At 41.4% G+C, this 26,146-nt stretch overlaps 2 protein-coding genes across 6 annotated transcripts in view; both read left to right on the plus strand.

Annotated features, from left to right (window-relative positions):
* Positions 1 to 6,307, plus strand: part of PRPS2 (phosphoribosyl pyrophosphate synthetase 2) — a 38,771-nt gene extending 32,464 nt beyond the window's left edge. For all 5 annotated transcript variants that reach the window (XM_073354923.2, XM_073354929.2, XM_073354942.2 and 2 more), the window contains 2 exons: positions 2,833 to 2,992; positions 3,962 to 6,307. In XM_073354923.2, the coding sequence (XP_073211024.1) occupies positions 2,833 to 2,992; positions 3,962 to 4,054 (253 nt within the window). In that variant the 3' untranslated portion in view covers positions 4,055 to 6,307. The remainder of the gene's footprint in view (positions 1 to 2,832; positions 2,993 to 3,961) is intronic.
* A 12,222-nt stretch (positions 6,308 to 18,529) lies between these two features.
* On the plus strand, positions 18,530 to 25,695 carry TLR7 (toll like receptor 7). The gene is made up of 2 exons (XM_073327250.2): positions 18,530 to 18,610; positions 22,276 to 25,695. The coding sequence occupies exons 1-2, from the start codon at positions 18,530 to 18,532 to the stop codon at positions 25,423 to 25,425; spliced, it is 3,231 nt and encodes a 1,076-aa protein (XP_073183351.2). The 3' UTR covers positions 25,426 to 25,695.
* Positions 25,696 to 26,146: the final 451 nt, after the last annotated feature.

The raw sequence follows: 26,146 nt of genomic DNA on the forward strand, positions 1-26,146 counted from the left end.
GTCCTCTTCCTATCTCCCACCCATCAAACTTACAAAAATACCATCTGCAATTCTAAAACTTGAATCCAGTAGCTAAATGATTCTGTCTGATCCAGTTCTTCTTTGAGTGGCATCCCTAGGGTGTTCCACTCTGGTGCACAAATGTCCCCTGCACCTTTGATCAGAGACTTCTAGCAGTGTCCGTTTGGTCTGTGCATGCTTTTAGTCAGTCTTGTGCCCTGTGCCGTTCTGTTATAGCATTTTATGGGTGAGCCACCCTCAATTCCTTCTCTACCACCTCGGCCTGAGACAGAGGTCTGGCAGTTGTCCCATTGAGATTTCCTCAACTTTAGCCTCTTTTTATTTTTCCTTATTAATAGTTTGAGTTTCATTAGTTACTAAGTAGTAATAGTATAGCTTCTTATTAAAAAGAAAAATATACTTTAAAAAAAATTTTCATTGTATTTAGTTCTGCTTTACTGGGAGGCTAAATGTTTGGCTGGCTTCAAATGTTTATCATGCCAGGAGGAGATCCTGGTTGGCGACAGGCACTCCCACTGCATCGTTACCTCAGGGAATCACATGTTGTACAGAAGTGCAAGTTTTGTCTGGCACTAAAATCAAGAGCCAGAAAAAACAGAGAAGGCTTCATCTCCTGTTGGACAGCTCTCTCTGCCTGGCTTCTGACCTAGTCAAAGGCACCTCCTGTTTGAGTAAGTCTGCTGCCTCTGAGGCCCACACCTCCAGGGCTTTCAAGACGAAGACCCAAGATTCCTGTCAAAGGAATATGCCCCTAGCACACTAGGTAGATAATCTACCTCTAAAAGCCAAGGTCATCTGTATTTTCAGCTACTCTGGTGCCATTGGCTCGCCAATCATGTATCAGTGAGATTACTGGTTCCTCTGTTACCCAGAGCATAGCTAGACTGAAAGATGGGAAAGCCTCGTGCCTGGAGAGATCATTGCTACCCTTAATGGATCGAGGTGCCAAGAAGAACTTTCTCAGTACCAAAGAAACATGGAGTTCTGACTGTGCTTCCCTCTGAGCACCCTGAAACTTGCGGTACCATCAGTGCCTTCGGCCCCAATCACCTTGGTGCAGACTGCAGGCTCTTTACTGATCACACTCTTGGTACCTCAGGAGTTTTTTTTCCCCAGGACCTGGCTATATCTGAGATGTCCGATTCTCTGCTCCTCAGCATCAATGTGCTGTCGACGCAGAGGACATTGAGATCACCTAAAGTTCACTTGGTACTAATGGTTTCACCTCAGATCTCTCCTGGCACTCTACCATTCCAGACTGAGCTTGAGGAAGAGGATTCTGGTAAAGACCTTGCCTTGGAGTCTCAAGTGTCAATTCAGGATTTTCCCTTCACTTCTATAGAGGCCCCTTCCAGAAGCCTCTGGTAAAGCTGCAACTACTCATGACCCACAATTACCACCAACACCTTGCTGGTACCAGCACCCCTGGATGCCACTTCCTATGCCTTATTCGCCTCCTTGTTGGCCATATTGGGACCCTGGGAAGACCCATTACCCATTCACTTGCCTGTCTTCCATCCCAGACTGCATCTAGATAACAAGGAGGCACTGCTTTATCCCTCTATGGATACTAAAAACTGTTATATGTCTTGTTTCCTGGTTCCTCTCCTGTAGAGAGATGAGATGGGGCCTAATTGTCAAAAGTTCAATAGAGTGAAAACTGTAATGCATTAACAGGAGGAAGATCCTGACCTGCACAAATAGATGTCACTTTTAGCTGATTTGAGGAGTTCAGTAAAGCAATACTCTTATCCTGTGACTTCTGTTTATTTTTTTTCCCTTTTTTCCATCCCCAAATTTGAAGCTTGGAAAGAAGAATTATGTCCTTTCTTCATTGTTTCCAAACATAATTGAGTCACAGGGGACAATAAAGATGTAGCCCATATCTCAAGTAATCATCACAGATATTTGAAAATGTCCATTTCTAAATAGTTTATATATCAGTTCAAGTAAGTTGGATCTTCAGCAATCTACTTGGTTTAAACTTAAACAATAGGTACTGAAATTCAGACTGTAGACTAACCTGGATTTAAAGTCTAACTATTTTAGATCATCACAATAGCTGCTGACACCCATTGACTTAGTTCACAATTATTCACCAGCAAGTGTAGTGTAGCAAGCTCACTGGGATGTATTTTTGGTCAGCCTTTCCTAATGTTCATACTGACACAGTTCAGGGCAACTGCACCTGTTTTCCCCGCAGGGGTCCAGCAGGGGCACCCACTCTAGGGTTCTGGCTCCCCAGCCGTCACCTGTTGGGTGGAGACCCACATCTCTCCCTCCCTCCTGACCATGGAATTTCCAAGTTGAGAAACTGAGAGTCAGTTTACTACTAGATTATTTATTCATGGTCTCTTCAATGGTTCAAACTGGGTACTGGAGACCAGCAGACCAAAAGAGAACATTGGAATAAATAAACAGCCAGACAATGGATCTGTTCCCCAGGGTCAAGCTTCAAAGGGCTGATGACTGGAGGAATTATATTAGCATTCCCCATCCTCCTAAAGAAGTCACATATAATCTCATAACACATAAAAGTTACACTTTTAATACACTGGACGTCAAAGGTGTTAAAGTTAAGCTTTATCGAGGGTATTGTGTTATTTGTCATGCATACAAGCTAGCATATGCTCAAAACTGTACTACATGATTTTACAAGAGTTATTACCTTTTTGTAGTCTATTGAAGAATCCATATGTAAACTGGATCTTAAATCAAGAGTATTTTGGTTTTGCTGTTTCCTAAATAACACTAGAATTTTGTGCTCGAACACATTGCAAACTTTTCTGTTTTTTGACCCATGTTTTTTAGGTTAGTGTCTGCTGGAGCCACTAAAGTTTATGCTATTCTGACTCATGGAATCTTCTCTGGCCCTGCTATCTCTCGGATCAATAATGCTGCATTTGAGGCTGTTGTAGTAACTAACACAATCCCACAGGATGAGAAAATGAAAAATTGTCCCAAGATTCAGGTACTGTGTGTGTTTGGTGTAGCTTTTCATCTGCTTGATAAAATGCAAATCTAGAATTCAGTTCTTGATGCTAGGATCCCATGCCACTGACCTAGAAGATACTGTTCACAAATTTACTGGACAGTTGTCTTGTTTGTAGAACTTATTCCTAAATGACATGGAAGAATTTGCTATCCCTTTAAAATACCATTGTGAAATCTAGTCAGTTTTAAAAAGACTTCATATACTGCAGCTTCTCCTGAATACCTCTGATTGCGGGGGAGGGTGGTTTAACTGGTGTGTCAAACTAAAGTCCTCTTTTTTTTTTTTTTTTTTTCTGCCAATGTACATCATGTTATGTTTGCATGTTAGAAATTAACATAATTCTGTTGAAGCCTTTGATTTGTTCCTTGTATTGATTGAGGTTATAGTTTAAAATAACTTATGAAATACCAGACTGCAGAAGTTACATTGTACCAAAAAATTTGAATGCATCTCAGGACAACCTCACAAAAAGCCTGGTGTTCCCTTGGAAGTTTCTTCTGGGGAAAGCACAGTTTTGGGTGGGGGAGTTGGTTTTGTTTTTTTAAGCTACTTAGTTTGAGAGCACCAAAAGACACCTTAAGTTCTGATATAATACAGTAGTCAATTGAATAAACTAAAGCCAATTTGGTATTAACAGAAACAAGACTTGCAGTAAAGATCTGTAGTTCTGTTAGAATTAAACTTCTTTCAAGGAGACATTGCCATCTAGTGGCTAAAATGGTCAGGAAACTTGGATTGTATTCCTTGCTGTGTAGTTTTGGATTAATCTCTTAGTGCACAGTTCATCAATTTTTAAAATAGATATAGTAAGCAGTCCTCACAAGTGAGGTTTATCTAGTTAATGTTTGTAAAGCACTTTGAGTTCCTTAGAAGAAAGATGCTGTAAATTCTAATGGTCACTAGTGTTAGTGGTATAGTAAATCGTATTTTCTTGATTGCTTTTAGGTTATTGACATTTCCATGATTCTGGCTGAGGCAATCCGAAGAACACACAATGGTGAATCCGTGTCCTATCTGTTCAGCCATGTTCCACTATAACTGCAAGAGATCAATGGTTTCCTATTGGCTGTGTTCACTGTCACTGTGTTTTTTTTTTGTTTTGTTTTTTTTTAAATAATGCGACTCAACAATGAGATGACTCTCTTGGTAAAAAGCTTCAGCTCTTACATACTTAAAGATGTTTTTGTTTTCTAATTAATCTTTGTTCATTGTAAATGGGCAATACAACTCCATTTTGCAAAATCTCTTATGAATACACTTGAGGATTTTGAAGGGGAGGCTTCAATACTTACCTGTGACTTATTCCTACAGGTAACTTTTTGATTCTGTATTTGCCTACAGCAAGAGGGTCAATACCATTTCAAAACTCTATTTGGGGGGCTGCCAAAGGTAGTCCAATTTTAAAATATTTCATATTTAGTTTATATTTAAGTTGGATGGGCAATGATGTAGTTCTCCTGCTGTGTGATACTGAACCTTTGTCTAGGCTGTTAACTGAACGTTGGAAAAAGGGTCAAGTGTGTATTCCCTTAACAGTAAAATATTTTCTTTCTTTTAACTTGACAGAAATTCTGTGGTAGCTTGATGCCCACCTACTTCATATACCTCATGATTAAAAATTGCTGGGCAAGTTCACTTTTTGTGGAGTCAGCATAACTGTAGATTAGAGATTAGTTGCTTGTGCTCTCTTTCTACTAAACTACTGCTTCAAATGTCTAATCTCTGAAGCTGGGACCACAGCCACCATTTCTCTGCATATGGTAGTTTCAAAATGTTACGCTTCGTTTGGAATGAAATGTGTCAATTATAGGCAACTTGTATGTATACCTTGGCCTTTCAAGTAACTTACTAAAGTTTGATCTTTATTTACATCTTCAGTTTTAACCATGAGTCTGTCACTTTGTAGGTCTTTTCAACAAAAATTTGAGACTTCCATAACACAATTAAAGTGAACTATTGACACAGTATATTCAGTGTGCTACATTTTGGAGCGTATGAAATTCCAAAGTTCAAACAGTGATTGTGTATGTGTGTAAAATGGGTTCTCTTTTTTCCCCTCTGGAAAGTTCATTGCACTATATCATTCTGTTCTGCTCTATGTTGCTCAGCTGCAGTTTTCAGTTTTCCTGTTCATAGTTCAGTATTTGACATGTCAGCCAAACCTGTTATGTTAATACATCTGTTAACATGTAAATTTTAATGGTCACTAGTATTAGTGGTATAGTAAAACATTTCTTAAAGCTTTCCCACCTCATTGCAGACAGTGGAGCTTGACCATTCTGTTAGGTGAGATCTTCATTGTTGTGCAGCTAACTGAGTGGTCTGGTTGCTCAACAGTCTTAGTTACTCAGTAACAAAGGAGCAAAAACCATTGTGAAAATAAGTTTGCAACTAAAATGTTGAGAGCCTTATCCTTAAGTACTGATGGTAAATTCCTTTAGAATTGTACAGGTTTATGACTAAATCAAAATTCTTACTCTTGGAGATTACAACTCCAAGTTCTAAAGGGACTTGACAACCTGAAAGCATAGAGAGCTTCAGTTGAGCTAAGATAACATTCACACACCTAGTTCATGGGAGGATATCCAGTTTTCTACCTGATGTAGTTTAATTACAATTTCATTTTCCATATCGTAGAAATGAGTCTCTTAATTGTTTTATTGTGGGGATTCCCCCCCAAAAAACTGACTTCTGCCAATCTTACCGTACTATGGTATAACTTTAAATATGCTTGCTTTTTCTGTTGCATCTTAGGCAGTCTAATGTTCTAGTCCAGTGTTTACCTAATTCTAAGGCTGATTTAGTTTGGGTATGCCAGCTCTTTTAGGGATTAAAAGCAGTCAAGTGGATTTTTTTTAATCAGTAAGGAGAAGAATAGTGGTGGAGAGAGTTAGTAATCCAAAGAAAATGCAATTCAGGTGTCTGTCTACTGAGAACTTCTAGCCCTGGTTTAATTTTCAAATCTTGTATTGTGACCGGATGAATTTGTTGCCTACCTGCTGCAGAAAAGGTTTTATAGAGAATTATTTAACCTCTTGTAGTCTTAATTTTAGAGATTTCTAGCTTTATCACATTGCAGTTAAGTCTACCCCAAAACTATGGCTGATTAGCCATGATCATACCAAACTTTCTTTTAACTTACCTCTTCTTTTGCTAGTATATGAAGTACCATAGACAATAACTGTTATCTTGCTCTGCAGATCAGGGCTCTGTTACAAATGAAATGTTGAACTGTTTTGCCACTACTATGCTCAAGTATTATTAATAAATCTTAAAACTGCTTGTGTTTTACAGGTTGTTTTCTTATTTTCTTTTGTTGCATTGGTTTATGGAGACCACTTATTACAAGTACTGAGTTGGGGATGGAGGATGGGTGGAAAATATAGACAGTGGTATTCTTCCAAGACCTGCTTACAAACTGTGCCCAGCCATCCTAGACACCAAAACAAGCCACCCCTCAATTTGTGCAGACCTTCATAATAGGTTCATCCTTCTCCCTCTTCAAATGCTCTGACAAGCACGGAAATAGTTACAGTAACATTTAAATTATCATTATTGGGTATCTGATTTAAACCTATGTGAACAGGGGCCGTTTTTGCTTCTCAGGTTATGCATTTTAAAGTTTTTTTTCAGCAAAAATGGTTCCTTTGTTTCTGATGTTGGGTTGGGGGGGGAGGGGGGAATAGTTTTACTCACTAACATTTTCTTACTGGGTGGGTCAATGACAAGAGTGATTCAGAACAGTCATTGACCACTCATTACGCCAAGCTGATTCCACTGTCATGTCCTTTGGTGGTGTAAATTACCATAAAATGCATCTAGAAGACAGGCCAGCTGGTGGGTGGTTGAAGAGGTCTGCATACAAATACAGGTTGCTGTTCTTATGGATATTGGCCAGCAGCATGAGAGGCCTTCTCACAACAAATATGGGGCAGCGCTATGTTACTAAGTATCGGCAGCCTTGGCACTGTAGTTGCCTATAAAGTCCCAGTAACAATATTCATATCTTTTAAGCTCTACATCAGAGGTGGGCAAACTATGGCCCGTGGGACTGTCCTGCCCAGCCCCTGAGCTCCCAGCTGGGGAGGCTAGTCCCCAGCCCCTCCCCTGCTGTCCCCACCACAGCCTCAGCTTGCTGCACTGCAAGTGCTCTGGGCAGCACAGCGGTGTGGCTGGCTCCAGCTGGGCAGTGTGACTGCCAGTCCTGCTGCTGTGAGTGGCATGATAAAGGCGCAGGGAGCGGGATGGTTGGATAAGGGGCAGGGAGTTCTGGGGGGGCAGTCAGGGGACAGGGAGCAGGGGGCGGTTGGATGGTCGGGAGTTCTGAGGGAGGCAGTCAGGAGTGGGAAGTGGGAGGGGATGGATGGGTGCGGGGGGCCAGGCTGTTTGGGGAGGCACAGCTTTCCCTACCTAGCCCTCCATACAGTTTTGTAACCCCAATGTGGCCCTCAGGCCAAAAAGTTTGCCCACCCCTGTTCTACATCAACCAGCCTTGTGTGAGATGAGCGACACCAGACAGGAGCACAGTACTCTGAGTAGCAGAGGGCAATGGCTGATGTTCTAAATATCCGGGTGCTTGCAAAAAAGGCAAAGTATCAGCCTACCTTTTTTTTTAAACCAGGAATAACAGTAAGTGTACAATAAATGTTTCTGGCAGAGTTGGGAACAGAGCTCAGGTCTCTAATATAGGAGATCCAAGCCTTATCCACTTAGCCACGTTATGTGGGTAGAAACTCTGGCAAGTCTCTGCACTTTAAAACTGAGATTACTCCTGCGGCTGTAACCTTTGTCTGTTCCATAGCTAGTCAGCCAGAGGAGAACAGCCTTCTACTGTTGCAAGCTAATATAATTACATGGTAGCGGTAGAGGTCTGTGGTACAGTTTTGAGGTCCTGGTTTCAAACTCCACTGATGACCCATGTGTAAGGTAACCATATTTATCCATGTGTGGCTGGCCCGAGTCCTTCCTGCCTACGCAGGACCAGCTTGACATCCCCCTCCCTGCCCCCGCATGGTCCTGGTCTGAGCGCCCCTACTGTCCCCCTTCCACCTGCGGTCCAAGTCTGAGCCCCCCTGCTGCCTACTTGTGCATGGTGAAAATGATACTTGCAGCCTGCTTTCCCCACCAGTGGGTCAGTGTAGCCCCACTGCCTGGGGGAGCAGAGATCCTCCAACACAGGCTGAGCGGGGACTGCCCCAGGCACTAGGCAGGGGCCACAGCAGGTATGTGGAGCGGTGGTAGTGTGCTGTGCTCCGGCTACTCACCTGTGCAAGGTAGGGGCAGTGGCTGGAGGGTGCAGCAGAGCAGAAGCAGCAATGGGAGGGCAGAAGCACTCTCACTGCCTATCCCTGGCACTGCTGTGGCCATGCTCATGCTGCTGACATTGGAGGAAGTGGCAAGGGAGATTCCAGCATAGCTGGCAACCAGACTTTGAGTATCTGGTCAATGTTTCTGACCAGACGCTGTCAGGTGCCCTTTCGACCAGACGTTTTGGTCGACATGGACACCTGGCAACCTTACACCCATCCCTACCCCTCTCTCACATATGGGGAGTGACCAACCAAACCCTCCCTGCCTGGTGCTCTTAGCCCTGCTGGGTCCCTGGAATGGGCCCCTATCTGCTACCCTGTGTTGCATCTTCCCAGCGTGAGGTCACCACCTGCTCCCACTAACTAGCCGCCGCAGCGCACAGCCAGCAGGAAACAGGCTGGGGAGCGGGGGCCCTGCTGGCTGACAGCTAGCACACAGTGGGGGCTGTGCTGGCAGACCAGCAGGAGCAGTCCCCAAGCTATATTTTCCTGCCACCAGCCTTGCACACCCATCCCCATTGTTGACACACCCTCCCCCCCCAATTCCCTCCCGCCATTGCTGGGCGAGCGGCTGGCAAGCAGGGATCTGGCCCCCAGCAGGACCTGTTGGTACTGAAATCGGGGGGGATGCAGAAAATACAAGACAATTTGCCTCTATTTAGCAAAAAATTAGGCACTTGGCAGAGGACTTAAATACATTGACTGTCCTGTTAAAAATGGGCCATCTAGTCCCTACTTATGTGGTGTAGTGTTACAGTTGTACATGACAGAACTTGGATTTCTTAAAACAAACAACCCTCTGGTAGGAACTTACTATACAAAACCGCCCTGTGTTTTTATTAAAAATTAGACAGGCACGCAAGTTTGAAAACGCCAAAATTAAGATCTGTGTGGAATGTTAAGTTGTTTTGTGTATGCTTTATGGCAGTGTCTTCAATTACATGATCATGTACTATTCTCCCCCCCCCCCGGACCCATGCCTTTCAGTGCTTAAGTTGCAGACATGAAAAAATGTATTTCTGCATTCTTGTGGTAAAGCCTCCTTGGGTATTTTCCTACTATAAATATGTACATGAATTTACAGTAAAAACAATAATCACCTAAGCCAGTACAACAAACATCATATTCAAAGGCCAGAAGGGACCATTGTGATCATCTATGGCTTGTGCTATACAGAAGGTCAGACTAGAACTTCTCCAAAATATTTCTAGAGCATACCGTTTTTAAAAAAAACACCCATTCTTGATTTTAAAAATGGTCAGCGGTGAATTTACCACCCCACCTTGTACAACTTCTCTCTTGTGTGGAGAAAATGTTGTGTAAACAGAGTCATTAGGGAAGACCAACAAACTGTAGCTCTGTTGAGTGCCCCCACTGTCTGGGCAATGCACAGGTGGTCTTTAAGACAGGACTCCTATAATAAAAGGCTTTATAGAGCAAAACCAACACTTTGAATTATGTCTAGAAACCAGTGCCATTGTTGAATTTTTGTTGGCTAAGCACCCAACGCTCACTGACTTTCAAAGATGCTCCCTTTAAAAATATCCCCTTTAGTACATAGCCACCATTTTAACTCGTTTTAACTACTGTATAAACAAGTTTCCTTTTGGAAACCATAGTTATGCTAATTTCATTTCTCTAATTTTTTTTTCTAAACTGAATTTGGCAGTGACCCACCATGTAGCATTTAAGTTTCAATTCACCGTCAACTGAAACTGCCTGGTGACTGGAAAGGCACATTAGTGAAACGAAAAGTTCCCCCACCCCGCTGGGTGAGACATGTTTCAAACATCACACAATATAGAGAATGATACTGATTTAGAAACAGAGAGAGCGTACAAGCTCTCTCAGTGGTCTGGAACTTCAGACCTAAGGCATGCTTCTCAGAGGCACTGAATCATTATATTCAATGGGAATTGGGAATGTGCAGAACCTCTGAAAATAAGGCTGCTAGCACTTCTAGGAATCATAGTTTTAAATCACACTAGGACAACACAACCTTTCAGCCATCTGAGGTAGACAAATTAAATCCCATGCAATGTGTCATGTGGAGAGAGGAGATAAGGCCCTGACTGCTCTGTGTTGACAAAGAATCCATAGCACTGCTCATAAAAGTAAGCATTTGCCCCATGTCTGGCCAATTCTCCCTACTCAGCAGGAAAGTGCCCTCATTGTTCTATGAGGATATCTTTTCCGTCCATGGAAGTGGGCACAACCAAGAAAGGAGACACAGAAAACATATTTCCACCAAAACAAAACAAAAAAACCCAAAACTGCTGACCAATCCACAAGAGGCCCGAGACCTAAAAGGTTTATGCGGCATTAAGTGCTGTGACACTAGTCACAGAGTAGCTGATGGATATGAGCAACTGTCAGTTTTTCAGGGGTGCCCATCTATAAAGCCACCTGCATCTGTTGGACTGGAGACCAGAGGTTCCCCTTCCCCTGAATTTCATCATGCTCTTACTTAGCCATTTACAGTACTAATGTCACGTTGGGTAAAATCTTCAAAGTATGATACTTACCAGGTGATTTAACAGGTAGTCACCAAATTCTTAGAAAAAAATCTTGCTAGTTTTTTGATGAATATACAGTACAATAAAGCTTTACACCAAAATAGACAGATGCACCATGTGAACCCCAAAGAGAAATGGATAGGAAAATGGAGAAAAACGACAACAACAAATGGTCGCAGCAGATAACTATGGAACTGTAGGATCCTGGCTGATAACAGTTACAGAAATCATGGTGATAAGAACTAAAAATACTCAAGACAATACACAAAAGAGTACACATAGTAGGCCAGATGAGACTACAGAAGTCTCACCTCCAGCTGTGTAGAAACACAAACTTAGCTACATAATTAATTCAGTGCTTGCTTCTGCAACCCAGAATTAAATAATATTGCACTATAAATAAAAAGGACTGATGGTCCAAATTCAGCTGTTTGAGGCCCATGGCAATAAGAATTTAACCCACTTGGTTTTGTGCTGTACAATTGATACTTTTCCCAATACATAAATTTGTCCAAGTACAGGCCCAAATAATCTGTTTGCACTGGAAGATGACAAACACTTCATTAAAAAGTCACTTACAGAATCACTGTTCCACTGTCCCATTAAAATGCAGAGAGGCACTCTCAGAATACAGATTTAGACAATGGCAGCTCTTTTGTCTATTTACTAGAGCTGGATGGTGCGGCTAATTGGCTTTCCTATTGTCTAGACTTGACTGGGGTTTGAATGAAGTCTACTTAAGTGCAACATGGGTAGGAGACAGGTATTACTGGTTGTCTGGAGGGGAAGGAAAGCTGAAGGAATAGCAAAGGAGCATTCCTTCCTTGGCTGAAGAGACATTCCCATCTGCTGTTACTGTTAGTTGGTATCTGGGGAGCCTAAGAGCAAAAATTCCCCTACACCATGTGTGTAAGGAGGGTGCAACATCTTGTTTCAGATGTGGATATTACTACATTTTATTTATAGCATCTATCCCAGCTGCTAAGCATATTGCACATATTTTATTAAGATTGTTTTTATGTAAGTGTCCCATATCAGGTCCATAGTGAAACAGATGAATCAGAATTTCCTACATCTTTCCAAGCCTGTCTCAGTTATCCTTCTCTCAATCTCCTCCTCAGTCAACCCACATCTCCTCTTCAAGGAAAAGCCTGGGGAATATAGGTGATCCTTGTAACAAGTCTACAGAGGTCATCACATATGAGCTGTTGAGCCAAGAAAGAACATGAATTGCAGAGGCAAGTCCTTTTCCACCAGTCACCAAGAATGCTCCATCAGCCCCCTCTTATCCATGCTACTGCAAAAATCCAATCTGCAGGAGAGTTTGGCTGTACTTGAAAACTACTCAAACATTACTGAGTGCATCTTATTTATTTAGTACACCTTAAGGTGACCATATTATGTATGTATTTATGCCTTTGAAAATCTCCCCTAAATCAATAGGTTGCACAAAGCTTTTTTTAAACAGGCATGTAACTCTGCAGAGGTGGTTAACACTGTGATACTGACAGACCAGATGCCAGCTGTTGCCAAAGCTTTAGGACTCAACTGAGCACTGACAAATTCATTGCTGGAAACTAGTCTGGTTCACCTGTGTGATAATATGGTTAAAATGGGTATTGCACTTATAATAATGTGTTTAGACTTTATGAAATGCTTGTAAGATGCTGCCTGCATGAATCTCACTTATAATATCTTTAGCACATGCTATAAGGTAATATTTAAGGGTTTTTTTGTTTTGTTTTGTAACTGTAAAAACATTTTCTCTGAAACTGTGAACCCAGTCCGGAGGATTATCTCCTGCCCACCAAGAAGGCTTGTCAAAACTAAATGGGCATTTGTGAGACATCACAATACAAAGACTGTTATTTTCCCCCTTACACTCATGAAGAGGCTATGTGCAAAAGGGCTCATCCCTTGAATTCTGGAAGAAGGAACTAAAAATAGCTGGTGAAAAATTTTCACTTCTTTTGCTGTTTGGATTCTCACAGGGCCAGAGCTACAAAACAGAAGCAGACCTCCAGAATCAACCTGGGTTAGCCCTGAGAGATATTCAGAGCAGACAGATTACAACTGTCACCTTTTGAAACCATAGACTGTAACTCATTTGTGTCTATATGCTTGCCTGCTTTACCCTTGTAATAACTCTCTCATTTCTTTCCTTAGTTAATAAATCCTTAGTTTACTATAGGATTGACTACAAGTATTCTCTTTGGTGTGAGAGAGAAGGTACAGATTGACCTGGGGTAAATGACTGGTCCTTTGGGACTGGGAGTAACCTGAATGTTTTGTGATCTTTGGTGTATAGCGACCATCTATCACTAAGTCCAGCTTGCCTGGGTGGCAAGATTGAGTCACTTGGGCATTGTACTCTATGTTAAGGCTGTTATAGTGCTTTAGGAGTTCACACTTATTACTGGATTGGTGAAATTTAATTATAGAACAATGAAATCAAGACCTGTGGGGGGCTGTGTCACCCTTGCCCTTCAACTTGGGGTGCCATGCAACGCCTTACTGTTGTAGCTCCAAACCTGCACCACTCACAAACAGTTTACCAGCGTGCAGGTCACTACCATATTGTGTGTGTGTGTAACTGCAGCCTGCTAGTCACACCCTGGCTCTCACCAGCTTGGGTTATACTCCAGGGTGACCCAACAAACGCCTGTCCTGGATTTTCTCCCAGAAATGTATGTCCTATACTGCCCAGCCCTCTCCTGGACAGTCCAAATATATTAAATCTGTTATTCCTTTAAGGGAATAATATACACACAGCTTGCCACCCTAAAAGGAATTACCCAGACACTTGAATTTAAACAAGTTTATTAACTACAACGAGAGAGATTTTAAGGGAGATGAGGCATGAGAGTAAGAAATGGTTACCAAATAAAGATAAAATGTTTTCTGGTACCCAGTTTAACAAAGTATATTCGATTTCAAGCAAAGTTTCTCACTGTATGCTTCCAACAGCATTACTGATCAAACTCTTCAGGTCAGGACGCCTCCCTCAGTGTCCAATGGCTGTTTCCTTTGTCTTCTCAAATGTGGAGAATGAGATGGGCCAGGGAGAGAGAGAAGGGTGTCTTGGGGTGTTTGACTCTCCTTTGTATAGTTTCAGTCCCTCTTTGAAAAGCATTTCCAGCTGGGAACGTAGAGACAGGGGGTCTGACGGAGGAAGCAGACATGCTGTTTTTTGCTAAAATGCAGATCTTTGTCCCTGCCCCCTTTTCTTGCCACAGAATAGCCACTTGCCACAGATGAGGGCCCATTAATTTTGTTGACACCTGGCTGGGGCATAAGCTTTCCCTTTATCTTTGAGAAATTGGTTTAGCGACTCCCCAGATTTATTTGGGAAACAGTTCTGTCATGCTTTCAGTTTATGTTCATAATGTTCATAAGTTCATTGATTTCATACATAATGTTGCTACATGGATTTTACCATGATATGACTGATCAGCAAGTTATGAGTTTTCAAATGATACCTCAGAAGGCATACTTAGTACAAAGATTATTACAATCATGTGTAGGGTGTGACTATGGGATGCATTCTGTCACAAGAACATACAACCAGTTTGGGGTCTCTGCTCTGCTTCTTGGCAGTCTGCCCTGAAGTTGGCACTCACAGTTGGGCCACTCCAGACACACACCTTGCAGGTTTAATGGACAGTCTCCCACTAAACTTCCGTTGGTGTTGGACCAGTCCCTTAATGAACATCCATTTTGTAGTAATAAATGCATCAAACAGATTATTTCCACAGCACTAAAGGCATGCAATGAGCTTTAAAGATGAGTTAGAGATATGCAGGCTCTCAGGACTGATAGTCTGTTAAGTATTCTAACTGGACTGCCTACATAAATTAAGTGGAACCACTTACAAAGGTTTCAGAGTAACAGCCGTGTTAGTCTGTATTCGCAAAAAGAAAAGGAGGACTTGTGGCACCTTAGAGACTAACCAATTTATCTGAGCATAAGCTTTCATGAGCTGCATCCGATGAAGTGAGCTGTAGCTCACGAAAGCTTATGCTCAAATAAATTGGTTAGTCTCTAAGGTGCCACAAGTACTCCTTTTCTTTTTGCACTTACAAAGTATTTTTCCTTCTATAAAAATGTTGTTTACAGGTCTCACAGAACTAAGCAGAGTTTTAGCAAAGCTGATGCATTATTTATAATACCTGAAAGTGAAAGACTAAATGCACCATCTATGAATAGAAATGTCGAGCTGCCTGGGCCTATCAGCAAAACCAAATGTTATTGTATTGATAACATATCTTTAGGAATCAAGTACAGAATGTAGGCAACTATAGGCCTGATTGTGGTCACTTAATGCTCAGAACAAAATACCATTACGCCTCTTCCTGTCTTGGGAGGGGGAAAAGGACTTCAGAGGTGGGATGATCCAGTAGTTAGGGTGCTAGCCTTGGACTTGGAAGACCCAGGTTTAATTCCCTGCTCTGCCACAGCCTTCCTGTGTGACCATGGGCAAGTCACTTAGGCCCAGATCCTCCGAAGTATTTGGGTTCCTAACTCCTATTGATGTCTCTCTTTGATGATCTGGGCCTTAGTCTCTCTATGCCTCAGATCTCAATCTGTAAAACCGTGAGTTTAAATGCATTAAACAACTGTGAAGCACTCAGATACTATGGTAATGGGAGCCATGTTAGTACCCTAGATTGATCTATGTTAGGTGCTTACACCCGTGTAACTAGATCAGCTACTACAGTGTCCCACATCTTAGTTACCTTCCTTCAATGCCCCCATCCTTAAAAGACATTTCTTCCCCAAAGTCTTTCACTGTTAATTCGCCAGGGCAAGAAATTAAAAATCCAAAATAATCCACAGTGGTGAGCTAGTCTGTTTTGCGTCTGATTCCTGTTACCTTTTTTATTTAAACTGTAAGCCTTTTAGGCTTGGGAATATGTCTGTTTATTATACAACTTCAGATATACTGGTGGTGGTCAAAAAGGGGCCTGATTGTTGATTTTGCTAGGAGGAGGACTGAACCCTAACTAATCATAGTTAAATTTCCAGTTCTAAACTATCTTCATGTCAGGATCCTCTCTCTATTCACGCTGCTTCTAACAACATTGCCAGCTTAGAAAGAGGAAGTTGAACTTGTGCAAATCTGGGTCATCTGAGTGGATGTTGTTCCTTTCTAGCAACCCGCTTCTCCCTACCCAGTAAATACTCCTTAAGTATTTTGGCATTGCACACCCATTGTGGTCACCCATGTTGCCTCAGCTGGGCTTCTTAGGAGATTCTTGGAGAAGGAGTCATCATAGCCAATCCAGCTGCTGAAGGTATGACTGAGAGAGAAAGAGAGATTGTATTTGGATAAAATAGACCATTTGAAAAGGAAGCTATACAAAAACATGGCAAACTTGACAATGAATTGCTATACAGAATCTGTGACAGTGCACCTCTTCTTCATGAGCAAATGTGGACTCTGGGGAAAGGGGGAAATAAGTACAGGTAAAACCCTGAGCTATTTTTATCAGGGGGTAGAGGGTGGGCTGGAATAAATGAGGTCCCAAAGGTTTAATTTAAATATAACTTTGAAGAAGTGAGTAGCAGCAGCTGTTTCACATGTAATTGATTTCTCAAGTTTCATCTTGACTGAAGAAACGATAGTATCCGAACGTTATTTGGTGTCTCAGTGAGTTATGCCATTTTGTGCTTGCTTCTGTACCTGAGCTGAAGCAGTGGACACTCCTTTCAAGCTGTTGTGTCTCCCTTTGATTTGCAGTTTTCGCCAGGGAAAAGTCATCTCTAAGTCTTGGAAGAACACAGGAAATGGTAGGTTCAGCTTCCACTTTAAGCATATTCTTAGAGCTCTGTGGAATGGGAACTGCAACGTGGGTGAGAGAGGAGTTTTTCAGACTATCCCTTTCCTTACCAACACCAATTTCATAATTTGTCATAATGATTATAGTTGGCATTACACAATAACACGGATCAGGGGACAGATAACGTTTGCTCCTACTATTTTATTGCAAGTTTTTAGTATGATAGCATGTTAATAACAATATCCTCTTCCAGAATGTTCATATCCCTTGGGATGCTATTTTCTCTCTCTGCTCCAATTATATTTTGCCTTTAAAATCTGTATGAAACAACTTCAAAGAAGGATGATAAAAGTCCATTTAGAAAATATCCCCAGTGCATTGTTTCTGAATATTTGATGAATACTGTAAGTCAGATGTGGATTCGATAGGGTTTATACAAGCCATAATTGGTCCTTCCATTGTCATGGACAGCCACATGGTCAGATTATAAAAATACGTTTATTTACGTGTAACAGTGAAATGCCTGCATTTGCCTAGAGAATAGATCACTTGATCAAATGTTAATCAGGCAGAAAGAGGCCCTTTTTGCGCTTCCTACAATAGCAACAAACTGGCTACGCAGAAAACAACGGCAACGGTTGCGGCTACTGGTTTTAACTTCAGTTTCTTTTACTCTGAAGACTTTGACACAAATGATTATTGCTAATGCATTTTCCTTTCTACAGCGATCTGGGAAAGACACTGTTCTTGTTTGTATTATCGTAGTCTGTGGTGTGGACAAATAATTCGAGAGACCGTTTCTTAACAAAAGAGCTTACAATCAAAATAGATAAGACAGATGAATGGTGAGGAAAGAAAGGAAGTGGCACTTCCCCCATTTCATGGATGGGAAACTGAGCACAGACACATTAAGGGCCAGATTTTTAAAGGTATTTAGGCACCTAAAGATGCAGAAATCAATAAGAGATAGGTGCCTAGTGAGATTTTCAAAAGTACCTAGCTGCACTTTAAGCACTTAATACACCTTTAGAAATTTGGGCCTAAGTAGCTTGCCCAGGATCACACAGGAAGCCTGTGAAATAGGCGCTGACTCTGTGGGTGCACTGGGCCTCAAGCACCCACTGAAAAAAAATAGGAGGGGGGTGCTCAGCTCACGATCTGCCCGAGGACCCGCCCCCACTTGGCCTCTTGTCCCCAGGGCTCCTGCCGCCGCTCACATAGGGTGGAGAGGAGTGAGCAGTGGGCGGGACCTCAGGGGGAAGAGGCTGAGTGGGGATGGGGCCTCAGGGCAGAATGCAGGTGGAGCTGGGCCCCTCCTACATGTGGGCATAGAGCCATTGTAAACCCAGTACTGCCCTCACGAGCCACAGTGTTGCTGACCGTTTCATCTAGAAAGTTACAGTGAGATGTAATGTGTTTAAACTGGGTTATTACTGAAGACAGCTTATAGGTGAGTGCAATGATTTTAATATATTGTCATTTATAATATAATTATGTAGTTCATTACTATCTTAATAATGATTAAATTATTAAGATACCAATGATAGACACATATTCAATAACTAGAATATAAAAGAAGTGTATAAATATGCTGAAAATAGCCTCCCCCCCACACCCCTCTTCAAAATCACCTACCAGCAAAACCAAAAGTCTGTGCCTGTGACAGTGCTAAGAATTGAACCCAGGTTTCCCAAGTACAGTCCAATACCTTAATCACAGCACCATCCTTCTTCTCTAAGGAATGCATCTAAAAAGTGTCAAAGATCAGGTTTGAATAAAATGTCTAAATTGTCCATAGTGAACCATCATAGCGAAGAATCCAACAGCATTTCTGTTACAGCAAGACCTGTTCAAACCTGAACTTGAAAGTTGGAGCTCCAACACACATACATTGGTCTTTGTTGGGGAATGGGAGAAGGACTGGCATCCTTATGCCCTGTTCTTCTCTTCATCCTGACATGTGATGGTGCCTCTCTGGTCTTCTGCCAGGTAAGCCCCTTGAAACACACTGCTCCCACTCCCAGCAGGCTCTTTGAGCTACCCACAATGAAACTCCCACTCACTGAGTGACCTCCATGGCAGACACACCCCATAATTCTGGAGAGGAGCTAGGGAGCCTGAGGCTTCTTTAGTAACCTTGTGCTAGAGATTGTGAACATCTCTTCCAGCTCTCATGATTGGTGTATAGCCTCAGGTATCCTGCTCATGGTTCTGGAGAAGACCCTGCTGTCAGTAGAGGAGCAGCTTTTTATAGCTTACCCTTTTGGTAGCAATTTTCATTATTCTAATAATCATTTATGTATTTTCTCATCCCTTATAAAAGTTACCAATCACTTATGTGCTGTTATTGAGTTTACTAAATGTGCTCCTTAAAATGAAGTGATGCATAATATTGTTGAAATTTTTCTCTTGCAACTTTTTTAACAAAAATAATTCCTTTTCCAACCAAATGAAGATTTCAATGGGTAATTTTTCATCCTGTTCAAAGTTCTCAGTTAATTTTTTCAGGGTTTTTTTTTTCCAGTTAATTTGGCTTTCAGTTAATTTTTTTTTAAAAAATGTGTCCCCCACCCCCCTTATCTCCCTTTTTTCCTCCTCCATCACCACCTCCGTTGTTTATTAATGAAAAATATTGAGTTGGGGGAGTGATTTTTTTTTCCTCTACAGATTACCTCATTACCTCAGCCTGGAGGTTGCAACCAATTTCTCTTACTCTAAGGCTATATGGAAGTGTGGGAGGGTTCTGGCACCTTTTGGTGTTGTCAGATGGAGTCACCCATTTGAATGAAAGGTTGAGGTTCCTCAGGAATGTAGAGAACTGATCTGAACCTCATGTAAAAATAAATGAAATTTGTCTCATTGACATAAAACATCTCCTAGGACACAATCCAGCTGCCATTGAAGTCAATGGCAAAACTCCTATTGACTTCAATTGGATGCAGATCAGGTAAATGACTCTTTATGTTCCTACTTTAGTACTGAAGCTTTATATTGGAAAGTTGACAGAATAAATCTCCTGAAGTTCTTAAACCAAGTGTTGATTTTAGAGAACAGAAATGCAGTGTCACATGAGAGCCGTTCCATCTATTTCTTATGGTTGGTCTCCTTTCAGTTCTTGTTAACTCCTTTGTATACATCTGGGGCTGGCTATTTTAGGTAACAATGAAATACAATATGGCCAGGGTGGAGGAGCAGCAGGGGAGCAACTTAAGTGAGCACAACATATATAACATGAAAACCTAAATATTCAAAATGCCTATGTTACCTACCAAGTGTGTCTGAATTAGTGCTCAACAGCATTTTCCCAGACTTTCAGTTTAACAGGTGGCTTGTAGTAACAAAAAGATGTTCACATGATCAAACAGGAGTGAAGAAACACTTGGGCATACCTAGTGGCATCTGTTTAAGCATCTGATTCTCAATGTAATTAGCTGCTTAATTGAACTTCCACATTCAGTCAATACATTCTCTCATGTAATTACTTGATTCATTAAAAAGCACTGGGTGTAATGTTTTGTTCTCCATTCCTTACACATCAAATTACTGAGGGAGAAATGTTAATTATGAATTTTTTTAAAGTTTTCAAAAAAAATCCAGATAAAAGCCAGTCCCAAAATAACACAATAAATAAGGATAGTTAAAATTGTATTGAAATTCAGGTGATTGACAACTTCAATGAATAATATTACTTGAAAAAAAAAATAGTGACTGCACATGAAAGAAGGAAATATCCACTAGAATACTGAGAAATGTTACTTCCCCATTCCAGTCCTCCTCCCTCCCCAATACAAATATAAATAAAAAGAGTAGCCAAAATCACAAATATAGGTGTGAAAAGAGAGCTCATTTGGGGAGAATCTGTGAACTTTGAAATGTCTGTGGGTTTTGGCTCTCTTATTTAGCTATTATTATTTGTTAAAGGGACACAGCCAATTTAAAAGTACACCTCTGCTTGATTCTTTTTAACCTATCATTGTTACATCAGCACCTTAGTTTACTGGCCTGAATTTTCAAAAGTATATAGTGACAGTATATCTTGTTTTGATTTTAAAGGGTGTTGATCACATACCTGCTGAAAATCAGGCCCCTTTAATTTGTGTCAAGTTGGGCACCCAGGTCACTAGTCACTTTTTGAAAATTTACAGTTTGACCACATGGAGATCAACCCAGGACGTGAATGAAACACACTAGAGGACGGATGTCCTCTGATCTGCAGCTTTGCACTATAGAACTTTCAGTGTGCAGTAGCGGATCCACTCAACAACTTCGTGTGCAGCAGGCTAGGCTAGTGTGCTGGTGGAGTGTGCTAGTGTGCTCCTCCATCACCACCTCCGTTGTTTATTAATGAAAAATATTGAGCACACTAGCCTAGCCTGCTGCACACGAAGTTGTTGAGTGGATCCGCTACTGCACACTGAAAGTTCTATAGTGCAAAGCTGCAGATCAAAGCGCGCTAGGGAACTTCTAGTGTGTGACAAGGGGTCCGTACGGCCAGTTAGCGCACAGCAGTCTTGTATGCAGTAGACGTACACCCCAGCTTGCCACCTACTAAGTCTCCGTATAGACAAGCCCTTACTCCACTGTAAACTGAACCCGAGTATCTTACAAACAAAACCACCCTATTTTTTTCATTTGTTTATTTTGTGCATTTGACAGCAATTTGTGCATTAGTCATTTCACTGCTTCCTTTTGTACAGCTACAACTTACCATGCATTGAAAATGAACTCTGAAACATTTCTCCTATACCTTTAAATGTAATATTACTACATTCTCCAACGATATACAGAAGTACAATATAGGGGAAAATCATGAGTATGAAAAGAAACAAATGTCAGATCTCTCCTTGCTGAGTTAACATATGCAGCTGGACTGTTTTGATAGCTTTCTATGTGGGGTTTATTTAACCCTTTTAAATTGAGCTACCTAATTCCACACAATGTCAAGTATTGGGGGTAGCCGTGTTAGTCTGTATCCAAAAAAACAAATTTAAAAGTAGCCATACTTGAACAAAAAAAACTTCAGAAACAGACTTCAAAGAGAAACAGCAGAACTAAAATTCATTTGCAAATTTAACACCATTAATTTGGGCTTGAATAGGGACTGGGAGTGGCTGGCTCATTACAAAAGCAGCTTTGACTCTCCTGGAATTGATACCTCCTCATCTATTGTTGGGAGTGGACTACATCCACCCTGATCGAATTGGCCTTGTCAGCACTGGTTCTCCACTTGTGAGGTAACTCCCTTCTCTTCATGTGTCGTATATTTATGTCTGCATCTGTAATTTTCACTCCATGCATCTGAAGAAGTGGGGTTTTTACCCATGAAAGCTTATGCTCAAATAAATCTGTTAGCCTTTAAGGTGCCACCAGACTCCTTGTTCTAATTCCGCACAAGTCTTCAGATGGATTTCTCTGGGCCTACATGAGTATAACATAGCTGTGCACGGAAATGGAGATTAACCAAAGAGAATTCCCAGGCACATGAATTTCATTTGTCTTTCACAACACTTTTGAGTAAGTTCTTTAATGTTCTTTAGCGCTTTGTTGAATAGAGAATTTTGGGATCTAACATTTAATAGTTAAAAGGGAAAAATAATTGTAGATGTATATTGCAGCTGTACTAAATCATTGTGCGTTTCTTTCCTTCTTTTCAGGCCTTTCACACATGGCCCTCAAACAGATTGCGCTTCCTCTTGCTCTTCCTGTTTTCCAAGCTGCTGTCAGCCAGATGGTTTCCTAAAAGCTTACCCTGTGATGTGAAAGTAGAAGCTTCAAAAGCCAATGTGATAGTGGACTGCAGTGATCGTCACCTCACTGAAATCCCACACGGGATTCCTCTGAACACCACCAACCTGACTCTCACCATTAACCATATTCCAAACATTTACCCAACATCCTTTGTCCATCTTGATAATCTTTTGGAGATTGATTTCAGGTGCAACTGTGTGCCTGTTCGACTGGGGCCAAAGGATCATGTGTGCACCAGGAGACTGCAAATCCAGAACAGCAGCTTTGCCACTCTTACAAAGTTAGAGTCATTGTACTTGGATGGAAATCAGCTATCAGAAATACCTCGGGGGCTTCCTTCTAATTTACGCCTGCTGAGCCTCGAAGCAAACAGCATTTTTTCCATCACAAAAGAGAATCTGTCAGAACTTGGAAACATAGAAATGTTGTATCTGGGACAGAACTGCTATTACCGTAATCCGTGCAATGTTTCATTTGAAATTGAAGAAGCAGCCTTCCGGGACTTGAGAAATTTAACAGTATTGTCCCTGAAAGCCAATAATTTAACCTACATTCCACACAATTTGTCATCCACTTTAAAGGAACTGTACCTTTACAATAACATGATTCAAAAAGTTCAGGAGCATGATTTAAATGACCTTTACAATTTGGAAATTCTTGATTTAAGTGGCAACTGCCCTCGCTGTTACAATGCCCCATTTCCGTGTACTCCGTGCCCTAATAATGCCCCAATTTGGATCCATCACAAGGCCTTTGATGCCTTAAAAGAATTAAAAATTCTGCGCCTTCACAGTAACTCCCTTCACAATGTACCCAGTAGCTGGTTTAAGAACACCAAGAATCTCAAAGTGCTTGACCTTTCCCAAAATTTCCTGGCCAAAGAAATTGGAGAAGCTTGTTTTTTGAACTTTATCCCCAACCTCGTAGAGCTGGATCTGTCCTTTAATTTCGAACTTCAGGTTTATTCTTCATTTTTGAACCTGTCTAAGACATTTTCCTCTCTCACACACCTGGAAATTTTGAGGGTTAAGGGTTATGTCTTCAGAGAATTGAGTCAAGAAAACCTACGTCCATTGCTTCATCTTAGAAACTTGACAGTTTTGGACCTGGGAACTAATTTTATCAAACTCGCTAACCTGAGTATGTTTAAAAAATTCCCATCTCTTAAAATGATAGACCTCTCAGTAAATAAAATATCTCCTTCTTCAGGTGAATTCAATAATCATGGTTTTTGTTCTATCCCCATGGCTTCAGTAGACCAATACAAAAGCCGAATGCTGCAGGAAATGCATTATTTCCGGTATGATGAGTATGGGCGAAGTTGTAAATCCAAAGACAAAGAGGCTGCTTCCTTCCAACCTTTTGTTAATGAGGACTGCCTCAGTTATGGGGAAACTCTGGATCTAAGCAGAAACAACATATTTTTTATCAACCCCTCTGACTTCCAGCATCTCACTTTCCTCAAATGCCTCAACTTGTCAGGTAATGCTATCAGCCAGACTTTGAATGGAAGTGAGTTCTACCCTCTCTCTGGACTGAAATATCTGGATTTTTCTAACAATCGGATTGATTTGTTGTACTCAACTGCCTTCCAGGAACTGAAAGATCTGGAAATTCTAGACCTGAGCGGTAACAAACATTATTTTCTGGCAGAAGGTATTACTCACATGCTTGATTTTACAAAGAATTTGACCTTTCTGAAGAAGCTGATGATGAATGGGAATGAAATTTCCACTTCTACTAATATGGGGATGGAAAGTCATTCTCTTCAGACTTTGGAATTCAAAGGAAATCACTTAGATGTTTTATGGAGGGATGGGGATACTAGATACTTGTCATTTTTCAAGAATCTGACCAGCCTAGAGCAACTGGACATTTCCTACAACTCTCTGAGTTTTTTGCCTCCTGGTGCTTTTGAAGGCATGCCTCCACGGCTCAAGGTACTCATCTTAACCAATAACATGCTGAAGACTTTCAACTGGGGGAAACTCCACTTTTTGGAGAAACTGGAAACCTTGGATCTTAGCAATAATCTGTTGAGTACTGTCCCCCGGGAGCTGTCCAATTGCTCTGCAACCCTCCACAAACTGATACTACAGAACAATAGGATCCGACGGCTGACCAAGTACTTTCTCAGAGATGCCTTCCAGTTAAAACACTTGGATCTCAGCTCAAACAAAATCCAAATAATTAAGAAATCTAGCTTCCCAGAGAATGTTATCAGCAATCTGGAGATGTTGCTTTTACATGGCAACCCTTTCAAGTGCATTTGTGATGCTGTGTGGTTTGTTTGGTGGATCAACCAGACTGAGGTTACAATTCCTCTGCTGGCCACAGATGTGACCTGTGCAGGCCCAGGAGCACATAAAGGTAAGAGTGTGATTTTCTTGGATCTGTATACCTGCGAACTGGACTCCTCTCATGTGATCCTGTACTCTCTGACAGCATCAGCTATCCTGTGTCTGATGGTATTTACAGTTACAAGTCACCTCTACTTCTGGGATATGTGGTATAGTTACCATTTCTGCACTGCCAAGATAAAGGGCTATCGGCGTTTACATTCACCAGAAACTTGCTATGATGCTTTTGTTTCCTACGATAATGAAGATCCAGCTGTAGCTGAATGGATCTTGAAAGAATTAGTTGAAAACCTGGAAGATCAAAAAGATAAACAGTTCAATTTATGTTTGGAAGAAAGAGATTGGCTGCCGGGGCAACCAGTTTTGGACAATCTTTCCCAGAGCATACAACTGAGCCGAAAAACCGTATTTGTGCTGACTAACAAGTACACAACAAGTGGCAACTTTAAGACAGCATTTTACATGGCACACCAGAGACTTATGGATGAAAAAGTAGATGTGATTATCTTGATATTTCTTGAGAGAGCTCTGAAGAAGTCCAGGTACCTCCGGCTGAGGAAAAGGCTGTGTAGTAGCTCTGTCCTAGAGTGGCCAACCAATCCTCAGTCCCAGTGTTATTTCTGGCAGTGTCTGAAAAATGCATTGGCGACAAACAATGACATGACCTACAACAAACTGTTCCAAGAGACTGTGTAGCTCTCCCATGCCCTGTACAATCTTAGTATGATACTGAGTAGACTGGAAAAAGAAAAGGAGCACTTGTGGCACCTTAGAGACTAACCAATTTATTTGAGCATAAGCTTTCGTGAGCTACAGCTCACCTCATCGGATGCACCAAATACAGACTAACACGGCTGAGTAGACTGGGTGATACTGAAACTCCAATTTTACTTGAAGGTTTCAAAGCATGGGAGATAACTTAAGCCTGACATTATATCAAAAGTTAAATGCACATAACATTGGAAAGACAGTATTTTACTTGACTCCCTGCAACATGACGGCCTTACATTTAATCATCACCAGTTGCCAACCAGACTGTTTCAATGACATGCACCTTACCAGGCACTTAGAGATCAAACGCACTACCAGCTGGAAGACTCAGGTTTGGAACAGAATCATAGCTTCCAGTTTTCAGTTCAGTGGAGGCTGAGAGCTTCTCCTCTAGGTTGGCTCAAATATCTCTGAGACCACTTACTTGTGTTACTGTATTACATGGACTACAAGGAGAAGTTTAGCTGTGTCTGAAACTGGTGCTCTTTGGATCATTGTTAGATTAAATAGTATTCTCATATAAAACTGTAGCTCATTAACCTAAAGCAGCACCAAACCCTGCTAAAACAAAAGATGCAAAACCTGTAGACATACTTCCACTGCTACGATGATCAATACTCCCCACAACACACCTTTCAAGGTCCAT

Source organism: Lepidochelys kempii, chromosome 1 (assembly GCF_965140285.1).
Source record: "Lepidochelys kempii isolate rLepKem1 chromosome 1, rLepKem1.hap1, whole genome shotgun sequence".
Taxonomy (NCBI): Eukaryota; Metazoa; Chordata; order Testudines; family Cheloniidae; genus Lepidochelys; species Lepidochelys kempii.